We start from the raw sequence: 12116 nt of genomic DNA on the forward strand, positions 1-12116 counted from the left end.
TGGATATTAATCTTTTGTTGTCCACAAATAATTGTACCACAGTGTTTTGACATAGTGTATGACAATATTATATAATTAATGAAATATTATTTAATGGAATTACAGCATTAGCACTAAGTTGAACTCCAATCGCATCATCCCATCGGTTAATTATATTATTTGTTTATAGTAAACTAACTATTTGAAGGTCTTCGATAAATTGTTTTGTTTTGATTTATACTTGAATTCATATCGAGTAATGGTTATTTGCTTTTCAACCATTTTATTGATCATCTGATGATGACACTTGATCATCCTTGGCTATACATCTCTTATTTTTAACCTTCTAGTAAGTGCTGTTTTCGGATATGTATATTGTGATATTAATCAAACGCCGATTATTTTTTCTAGTAGAATCTTCTTAAATTATTCATGATTTAATTAATATGAAAGCTTACTTACTTATTTTTTTAAACATATTCTCACTCCCGCAGCATATATCGTTAAAAATATCTGATGTTTTCAATAACAGTCGATTTTCGAAAATAGTTCCTACCGTTTGCAATGTCATGGGAGCTTTGTCCGCACTTGACCAAGCTAGGCATCGTTCAAGAGCATTTTATTTAGATTAATCAAAATGTCAATAAGTTAGTAAGTACTTACCACAAACTATAGGTCACCCATATACTTTCTATCATTGCAATTGGAAAATAATTCTTATCAAATGTTTTTTTGAACACATTATACCTATGTGAACTAACTATTTTTATATCTGTCGTCTTGTACCTAGGTATCCATGCTTCTGTAAAAACTGTAAAAATATAATTGCTATCCTCATCATTCTTGTCTCAACAACCTTTGACGAGTTTTGACCTATTACAGAAATTTTCTCGATCCTGGTCAAGAATCTTCAAATCTCCCGTATCACTGTGCAGCAATCTGGCCATCCACGTATTTTTTTACCTATAGGGAATGCGTACATAACCTTCCTTACTGGTAGCACTATCGGCATTCCATGTACGTGGATGATCCAGCTTAGTTTTTGTATATTTTATAAATTTTCCTTCTATACCGACGCAATATATCTAAATGTTCTCATGCGTTACAGAAAGACAGATAAATCAAAACAAATATATATATATATAAATACCCTAGTTATATAGGGAAACAACTCAAAATTTTACGGTTGATAATGCTATTCAATCTAGAAAAGTCTTTTTTTTACAATTCAAAAAAAAATCGTTAGCGGGTCATAAAATCGAATCCCTTTCTGGGATTAATCATTAATTCAATTATAAACGGGAATATTTGGTTAAATTATTTGAAACTGTAAAATTTCATTGTGCCTTGCAAATAAAAAATAAACACATTTACTTAAAAACCAAGGCGTTAACATTGAAATGAGAATTTGTGCAAAATTTTCAAACGCAGAACAAGATATTTTGAGTTGTTTTCTTATATGACTAAGGAATCGAATATTATCATTATCGCTTCTGCCTCATAACGTCAGGGTTTCTTTAATCAACTGTCCCTTGGTACGTACAATACTTAATTTTAACGACTGTGTCTTGGTTTCCAATTTGGGCATAATAATATATCGAATTTCGCATATGATTCGTATTGTTTATCAATTTTATCATATTCATCAGCCTTGCTTCGGACGGTCCATTTAATATTTCCAGCCTTGGGGGCTTATTTTTTAGCAGCGATGGCAATGGAGCGATTCAGACATTGGCCGTTGACAATAATATTATTCTGATTGACGATGTATACAATCAATTTTCATTATGCTATTTGAGCATAACATAATAATATTATCATAGGTAAAAAAGTGATAATCTTCGAGTGGTCAGCTGTATCTTGAAAATTTGAATCCGCCACGGGTAAGACAATAGGGTCACGGTTATTTTTAATGAATGATGGCGGCAAAATGCTTTAAATTGGCCGATTTCGCGTTTTATTTACGTTTCGTGCGTGTCAGGTGGGTTTTCATAATAGTTTACAGCATTTTTACATATTTAATTCATAAATCAAAGAGTGTCCTGTATCGCGCGAGAATATAATTATTCATCATCTCATTAAATTAATTAATTATGTTTGACAACTAATTTCGTCATCAAACATTGTCATTTGATTAATTTAGTATGACACCGTTTCGTTATATACCTACCAGTGGTGAAGGATCGATCACTCGCGGTTATTTAACGTTTACCTTGACTCATAAAAATCAATATAAGAACTTCCTAAATAATATAATATCTTAAATGAAAATTGCCATAAATTACGCGAATTGATTATTACTCCACGCAGACGAAGTAAAATTACAATGTGAGAAACTAGTGACACTAGGCGCGCACACAGTAAAATTATTTGGGGGGGTCCATTTTGAAAAAAAAATGTCAATAATATTTTTTATTAATTTTTAAATAAAAATATCAGTACCTAACTGAGTTATTATTCAAGTATAGGTAGTACCTATGAAATTTGACACTAAAATAGTAAAGAACAGCATTTTAAATCTGTTAACGGGTGACAATTTGCCTATGTATGCGTCTATACTGTTCCTAATTTACTCATTGATTCGTCAGCCAGGTGGGAGTCCCGCGATATTTGGAGATCGCGTCAAGGGTTCCGTCAAATGAAAAAAGTTGAGAATCACTAAGTTAGAAGTCGTATTGTGCAAATATGTACACATATACATTCAAATGAAATCCGATGTAGTCAAGTCTGCCGAGGGGACGAGATTCCATTTTGAGGCGGTTAATCAAATCTTTTGAGATACCATCGGACATTGTACTCTATTACAGATTATGAAATATCTTGCTCATTATCACCTTCCACAGTACGGCAATGACGCCAAACGAGACAAAAGTACCTGACTGTAAAAAAAAATATCTTTATCTTCTTATTTATTTATTAATTTTTATTAACTTCTGACATAGGTACCTATATATTATCTCCTGACGTTTAGAGTAGGGAAAGAGTGTAAGAAAAAAACATCATGTCCATAAAACCTACTCTCCAAAATTGTTGGTATTAATTATTACAATGTTTCTTTTCTATATTTACTGCCACCGCTATGTCAGTGTAAGGACTTACGTAAATTGTTAAATTTATTCACGTAACCCATAAAACTCCACTAGGTTTTATTTTCCTTTTCGCATTTCATATAATGTAGACAATATTATTTCATTGGCTCTACAGTAGCTTGGCGTAAAACTTATAAAAGTTATATTTTAACTGCAGATTTTTCTTCCATTTTGTATTAGAAAACAGACCGTTCTCCGAAACCCCATTATTTTAATTTAATATATTAAACAGTTATAAATGTTATAATATATTAAATAATCTTTGTGAAATTAAATGCGTTTGATGATTTCCGGACTATGCAGAATTTGTTTGTTGTTCTTAAATACACGCATCAAATTTATCTCGCCCCTTGGCTTTTTGTCTAGACTAGACTTTGATTCAAAGTATCCTTCCATATTTCATAAATATTTGTTTTCTTTGCAGTTTAAACTAGCGGAGCGCGGGTCTACGAGACCCTACCTTCACCATGGTGTCGCGTTTCTTCAGACAATACGGTGAACTGTGCGCGACGCATCCCTGGGAGGTGATCGTCGCGACGCTGACGGCGGCGGCTTGCGCGCTCGCCGTGGAAAGGGAGCCAGCTTCGGCGTCCTCCAAGATACGCGCGTGCGGCGGTTGGGCCGACGCGTGCGCTGGACTCGAGGCTGAATACCATGCCGCAGACGCTGTCGTTATGACCTTTATAAGGTGCCTCGCAGTCCTTTACGGGTATTATCAGTTCCGCAACCTACTGAAACTTGGCTCCAAAAATATACTAGGTAAGTTTATTTATTTTTATCCTAAAATACAATCGTTTTGAATTTGGTACGCATTAGTTTATCTTCATAACATATAGTGACGTGCGTCGATGTCTAAATTAAGATCAAAGTTAGATCGAAGAAAAGATAAATTATTTGTTTAAGATATAGGTACGAACAGTTTGTAGAGAAAGTCCACATTGTTGTATAAAAGCACGTACTCGCGGAGATCTAATTAAATATATCTTAGAATTCTACTATCAATTAGTACCTACTATAATCGGTTGTATAACCAAGCTGTGTTCTTTTTTTGTTACTAACTCTGAACAAATCATTCATTCAAAACATCTCATTTTTGTTGCCTTTTCTTTGTTAGCCTAGACGTGTTGCCGTTTTTATGATGTTGTCAACATCAGTCATGTACCACTACGTTACACTTCTGACACTATAATTAAGAAACACAGAAATATTTAGAAGTGGATTGCCGACTGTGTGAGGCTGTGACAAGGTTCAATACTCGAGTGTGCAGAAATATTGGGTAAACTTAAACTCGTGTTGAAAAAATTTATAAATATTAGAATAGATCTGTATCATAATATGCATTAAACTCTGTCACGTAAACGAAACGCGCATTCAATATTGATAATATTAGAAAATTTTGTATTTATTGCGATTTGTGGCCTTGCCCTCATTAAGTCGTAAACCGAAACTCATCCATGATGACTGGCTTTACCATTTATATCTTATTAATCTGTTAGATATATTTTTTTAACATGAAACGAACATTACATATTACAAGTTTAACATGTTAACATCGTAATGTAAAAATACAAAAAAAAATAAGTAATATCGGGTGTATGAATTCAATGAAATGTAGGTACCAAAATACACTGTTATAATGATGATAACATATTATAATTTATGAAAAGTCTTATGACCGAACAAAATATGCTGTATCATGAGTAGTTAGAAAACAACGTCCACTTAAGCTCACACACATGCAAGTATATTATATTGGTACCCAATATAGTTATCTTCCATTTCTCTCCACTTCGCTCCGTCCCGTACCATCTACATTCCATTTTCCTATAACTTTGCGATTCGCATAAACGTCATCACTCATCCGTCTACCGCGGTAAAGCTTACCATCTGAATCCAATACTTCGTTATAACAGCGTCGGAAAACAAACAATATAAATTCTTATTTTTCTGAGGAAACTAAAATAAATTTGGCATATGCCTGATAGATTACGTCGGTAAATGACGAAAAACAGCTGTATTTTTTTGGTACATTTTTTTCCCAACTGATATTTTATGAGAAAGTAGTGGTCGATACTCGGTATAGATAATATACTTAAGATATAAACACATCAATTTTCATTCGCATCTAATACTGATACGTCAAGAAATTGAATGAGTGTATAATAATATATGTGTGCCTCATATTTATGCGGTAGTGTTTTCGTTGCTTTTATACACCAAATTCAATATAGTAATCAGCGTCGTCAACTTTATTGCCAGATGTAATAGACACTCAGCTTGCAAAATACGCATCTGGTGTATGGCGTTAAATCTAGCGTTTTTCGTCAATGCTACAGGTTAAAATTTCTTATTAAAAAGCTTGACTAGTACAATAATTTCCTTGGAAATCAACATGCCGGACTTTTGTACCCTATAATAATATGTTAGCGATAAATCAAAGGTACGATATTTGAGTGATTACCAAATTCCATTTCTGATATTTTTGTTTGTATTTATTATTTGCGAAACAATTAATAACTCTTCTTCAGTATATTTTGTTCTCGAAAATAATCTCCAAAATTTTAATTTTTAAATTCTAGTGTCTAGACATTTTTTTTAAATTATGAGACAATCTGTTTTTTTCTGCCAACTTAATTTTTTTACTCCTTTTCCAACTAACTCATTTTTTATCCTATCTGACATATTTTCGTCAATGGCACTTGGCAACACTGACAGTAATGTACAGTGACGTCCCTAAACAAAATGCCGCCCCTGGGCAGCGCCAAAATGTCGCCCCATTTTTATACAGTATTTTGTATCATCTGTGCACGTCTTGTTTCTCGTCACGATGGACGTCGAATGCCAACGGAAGTAAACTAGACATCGCGAATGCGACAAAAAAAATACAGACCTGTTAAACCTTTTATGTTAATTAATAAGTTGGTTTGAAACAAATCCAACTAGTGAGCTGATTTTTTTAATGGAAATATAAATTTTCGTTATTACTAAGTTTAAGTAGCTATTTCTAAATGATTCTCCTCGATTTGCCGCCCTTCAAGTAACTGCCGCCCCCAAGCGACGCTCAATCTGCCTACCCCCACGGGACGTCACTGGTAATGTATACCATAGACAATAATGCCATCATTGTAATATGAGTATATTCAACATTATATGTGAGTATTATTCAATATCAAACAATAATATCTTATACATAATATTATGTTGTGTACATACTGTTTCTTTATTTTTAATCAGTATGCTGTAAACTTTATAGTAGGTAAGTAATATTTACATTACCAATCCGGCTTTAATAGCGTGAAACTTTGCATATATTTACATATAATTTGCGCAGTAGGTATGTATGTGATTTACCCAAATTGCGTAATTCATTCAATATCAAACATCAATTAGCATACTTGCCGTAATGTCTTTGAGCTACCAAGTACCTCAAGCACTTTCGAAATGCCAAAAAAAGTATGGACATGTTCCAATTGGATTAAATCATTGATATGAAATAGCATATCGATTTAATCATATTATTGTAATATGAATAATTAGAAGGCTGTGAACACAATGGACCCAAGGACGTAGATATCGCAAGTAGAGTAAATTAACATCAAAGATGTGAATGTATACCCTATGTTTCTAACTATTTTGATTGATCTGCAAATATGGTAATGTTAACTACACATTAGCAGGTATCATTGATGTGGGAGATATCCTCAGAGAAATTTTAGCCATATATATTTTAGGTGACAACGCATACAATATATAAGTCATATGTACTAACACATTAAAATTAAATGCATTTATTAATTGAGTTAGCATAGCAACAATCATTTAAAGGGAGATCGGGTCTTAGAAAAAAATACGAAACAATTAATTACGGATGGCAAATGTTCGATTATGTAGAACATGTTATTATTATATTGTAATGTTATATATGTTTAGTAAGACGTTTCTAAAAGTAATTCTAAAACTCGATATAGATATTTATTTATCTTCGGTGAATGCACCATGTAATGACTTTCTATTCTAGTTGTTTATGGCAATATTTGGAAAGTAGTCGGATGGGTGGATATATTTGTGAAGGGTGGCGGTTATGAATATTAATTATTTGAAGATGCTAGTTATACATAGTTTAAACTAATTTGATAAATTAAATAGTATTCAAATCGTATCGATATATTCTACTTGTCTCACGAGTTTTTGCCCATGTCAAATAATCTATACGAATCAATTTTGCCTGTCTCTTTTCAGGCATAAATAAATAAGTACATTCTTAGTACAAGAAAATTGCACCATTTTACCACGTTTTTATTAGCTCGTATTCTTATTTGTCCGGTACAGATTTTTTCTTGTGTGTCCAGTACGATTTTTTTCTTGTTTGTCCAAGATTTGTATTGGACGATTGAAGATTTTTAACTAATCTCCCGACTAGCTTTTGAAACTTTTAAAATATATCAGAACACGTGGACAATGCATTCTTTTAATACTTTTGGCCATCTTTAAGCAGAATTGAATTCATTTTCAGTATATGCATATGATTGTTTTGTATGTTTCGGAAAAAAAATCGTTAAAAGTAAAACACTATTATTGGTTGCTAAGGGGTACTAGCAACTAAATTATTATTATATACGTGCGTTAAAATGACATTTCAGTATTCTATATGTATTCAGTATTTCTATCAAGTACAAAAAAAGTATTTATTAATACATAGAATTGTCAACTTTATATGATTCAACAGAAAATTTTAAAACGTGGTATATAAAAAGTTCTTTTTATCTTGTAATTATTTTAAACCGATGTGATAGGTACTTGTACCCCTTGCATCCTCAGCCGCTTTTTCAATTATTCTTGACCTTTTTAAGTGGGCTATCATTGTTCGCGAGTTGCCTGACACCTGCAAAAATTGTGAGGTAAGTGATTTATTACTCTTTCCATTTCGAAGGTTAACATGCTGTTTTAATAGTATACATTCAAACTGTCCTCATTTATAATACTACGAGTATTATAAGTAAATTAAGATTATTTTATCTCTACCGTTTACCGATATAAATAAGTTATCAAATAGATAATAATCTTCTGATTGCGTCATAACATAACCAACACCATAGATTAAAATGTACTTTAAACTACATATAGTTACCCATCAGTGGCGAAGATTGCATTTTAGATGGAAGTAAATAATGTTATAACTTATAACATAACAAAATAAAAATCGATTATAAGTCAAATAATAATCTACGACGTGTGTCAAATTGAAGAATATCCAAATATATCAACAGACGTTTATTGAATTATAAATAAAATTCGTGTTCTAAGAATATTTTCAAAATCAACAAATTCATATTTTCGAATAACTCACGGATACCAACCAGTCAGGCGAAAATAAATATAGGAATTTATTCTGGAAAACACTTACGTACGAATTTACTATGTTAAGGTGTATTTATATTTCCCAACTTTCGTTTATTTCAATATGCATAATGACGTAGATTGTGCAGGTAAACTTTTTTCATATTTGCTCCCTGAATGTATTTATGTTTTAATTCAAATTTTTTGTAATGCTCATTGAAAAGAACAATTGAATTTAACCACAGTTTGAATATTGGCTGGTTAAACTATAGAAGGTGATTCTTATTTGTTTTCTAAAAACAATCAACAACCGGTCATTGCTAATCATTGGTGTAGATTAAGTTATATAGGTAAAACCAGTGAAAAAGTTATAAAACATCTGTCCAAAAATAATGTCAAACCGGCATTTTATTGTAATAACACAGTTGGTAGATTATTAATAAATAATAAAGACTCCATAGAGATTAAAAATAAATCCGGTATTTACAAATTAGACTGTAACAACTGTCCTAAATTTCACAAAAAGTATTAGAATTTCAGAACATTTAGCAGCCCAAAGATTGGAGAAGGATACTTCAACGTTTGCTAACCACTTATTAAATGAAAAACACACGTTTGACATTGAAAAGGGTGCAAAACTACTTCACAGTCATACGGGTGATTATAAATTATTCTACCAAGAAATATTAGAAATAAATAGAGCACAGTTGCAGAGCTTACCTATATTGAACGATCAACTCAGCTTTCCTAGTAGCCCTTTGTTATATCCTATAATATGATGTTTTACATATGAGACTATATTATGGTCAATTGTATTGACACACAATTTATATATGTTTGTATGAGATTATATATATTTGTATGAGAGTCTAGGGATGAGGATTTAGGTATGCATAATTGTATAATATATATATATATTATATTAGGTGAGTTTTATATTATATTAAGCGAGTTTATATATATAATTTTGTTTTTGTTAAAAAATAATGTTATAAAAGTAGGTACCTTGTAAGTAGTATTATTATAGACATCTCATTAGTTAACTCGATTAATTATTTTTCTTAGAATTGACGATTTACACCTCTTGAGTGTAGTATTTTTTATTGTTATAAAGAATTTTGACCTATTATTAGGTTTGACGATTTATTATAATAATATGCTGTCCAGTGTATTGTTATTAATAAGATAGGGTTTTTACTAATTGGGTTTTTTACTGACACTTCAGCTATTCATAATTTGTTTATTGTATTTTTTGTTGTAATTTCTGACTAAATAGGTAGGTAATGGAGTTTTTACCTACTTTATTGTATTGTTTTACTATATAAGGTAGAGTTAAGGGTGTTCGTTGTCAGTGTGTGTTTGCCTTTGGTGAGTGTACACGACGCCTGAAGATGCCGAAAGGCGAAACCCGGGTCGCAAAAAACGACTTAAATGGAATAGTACAGAGCTTGAATCCATTAGAATTTAAATTCAAATTCCATCAAGTACCTTCGGTCAAAAGTATTAATATAATATTGATATCTACTTACTTTCGTATCTCCTTATCAAAATCTTATATTAAAATATTTCGTGTAGGCACCTCACTTGAAAAATAACCAGATATAATAATTATTTGTAATAAAAGTTATAGTGATTGGCTGACAGCATAGAAATACATAATAATATGTTAGTTAGCAATTTATATATAAATGTATGACAATTGAATGTCAACAACCATGTTCCAGTTGATACTAATCCGTATTATTAGTTTTAATTGTTTTATTGATCAGCCTTTAAAAATAATTGGATACAGAAATATACGTTTTATGTCTGTTTCGATGCTTTGTAGTAATTTCTGAAAAAAAAATTAACGTCTAAAAATACTAAAGATGAAATTATGTGGTAAAAAGAACAATATCTGGCGCCACACCGGTTGGGATTATTGAGTATTGATAAATGGCAATAACAATTACGGATTGCATTGTCATTAATAATTACTGTTGGATTCCTCAATTTGTAATTCGGATCACGAAAACCTTAACCGCACGCGAGTCGAGTCCATACTCCATACAGTTCAGAATAGGCAGTTGGATTGCTTCGTTACGCGTGAGCAAGTAAAATGTTGAATACCATTTCTGCTGCTGTGACGAAGAAAGTGACTGCTGCTCTGTTTTTGCAAACGTAATTATGTACGCTTTCCTTCCGTTTTTGGTAGTGCGGTGCAGTAGCCATCTTAGTTATAAGGCAATGCATTGTATTCACATTCAAATAACTGCAAACACTCACGATTTTACCGTATAGGTACATAATGTACTTTTCTTCTGTACATATTTTATTTATCATTTTCTAACATAAATTAAATTGTGTTTTACGTAAATTAAAATTTCATACAAAATGAATAATTCATTTTTTAATAATAATTATTATTGCTATTAACCATTCATCAATAATATTGCAAAGTCAACATCGTGAGTATAATTATTTTAAAATAATATTGTATTGGTACACGTATGTACCTAGGTGTTGACAACTCCACATAATATACCTATCTAATACTTAAAAAGTCGATATAAAATGACATATTAAAATAGATGTATACTTACAGTAATCAGTATCTATCATGAAACATGGTGCTGTCTATCGTGCGTTTAGCCTACACCAGGGGTCGGCAAACTCTTGGACCAAAAGAGCCAAATATGAGTATCACAACGGTTAAAATTTTTTTCGAGAGCCATACATATATTTAATTAGAGAAATTATAAATATATTTTTTACAGAAAATGAGTTACATATAATTTTCACGCATTCCTTAAAACTAATATGAACAATGACCTTCCTTGCATTTCTTTGGAGAGTGTCTGTATGTTTGGTATATAACTTGTAGTTTTCAATTTTAGGCGCGACTCCAAATTCTCATCGGTTATTTGGCTTCTCTAAATGCTATTTATATTATTCATGTTTGAAAATGATTGTTCACATACATATTATGTAGACTCGAATATGAGTTCGGAAAGCTATACCATGTATTAAAAATCGTAGTATCTACATCATTATGTAGATCTTTTAGAACGCTCCGCTGAGTTGTGAAATTAAATTGCATTTTTCTCTCTCCAAATCTTCAATTTTGGTGGCAAGACCTACAAATTTGGAGCTACATAACTCTTTGCTTGTTAAATCCACAAAAATAAATCTATTTCATAAGTGCTCGTGTCAATATGAAATGGAGAAAAATTTAATTTGTCGACTTTTACAATGGGCGGATTTAAAACGACAACAATCATACCTTTTTTGTAAAAAATGTGAATTGGGAATTTGGCAAAGAGCCGCACGCCAATACCCAAAGAGTCGCATGTGGCTCGCGAGCCGCGGTTTGCCGACCCCTGGCCTATACCATTAATTACCATACCTAATACCATTAATTTTGATTATTTTTTTATAAATAATTTAATTTGTATGTATGTGTTATTATAATAATATATATTATGTTTATAATCTTTTCATGAATTCATTTTACTCGTTTAGCAATCATTTTATTTTCACTGTCTTACTCTACTTCTACTTAGTTGTCGTGTATATTTCTTGTCATCAGTAACTTAGTTGTATCTTGCACTTAATTACTATAATATTATCCTAATAATTGGTTTGAGTTATGCACTATTCCATTTGAGTTGCAAAACTCAAATCAATCAGAATTTCAATTCAAATTCCAAAAAGTACCCTCGGTTGATAGTA

At 31.5% G+C, this 12116-nt stretch overlaps 1 protein-coding gene across 2 annotated transcripts in view; it reads left to right on the plus strand.

The window, feature by feature from the left end:
• Window positions 1-12116, plus strand: part of Hmgcr (HMG coenzyme A reductase) — a 108799-nt gene that overhangs the window by 37474 nt on the left and 59209 nt on the right. For both annotated transcript variants that reach the window (XM_085947724.1, XM_085947725.1), the window contains exon 2: window positions 3493-3827. In XM_085947724.1, coding sequence (XP_085803850.1) covers window positions 3536-3827 — 292 coding nt within the window. In that variant the 5' untranslated portion in view covers window positions 3493-3535. The remainder of the gene's footprint in view (window positions 1-3492; window positions 3828-12116) is intronic.

The sequence above is a fragment of the Rhyacophila brunnea genome, unplaced genomic scaffold (genome assembly GCF_057557595.1).
Source record: "Rhyacophila brunnea isolate RB1 unplaced genomic scaffold, BYU_Rbru_1.0 scaffold_2, whole genome shotgun sequence".
Lineage (NCBI taxonomy): Eukaryota > Metazoa > Arthropoda > Insecta > Trichoptera > Rhyacophilidae > Rhyacophila > Rhyacophila brunnea.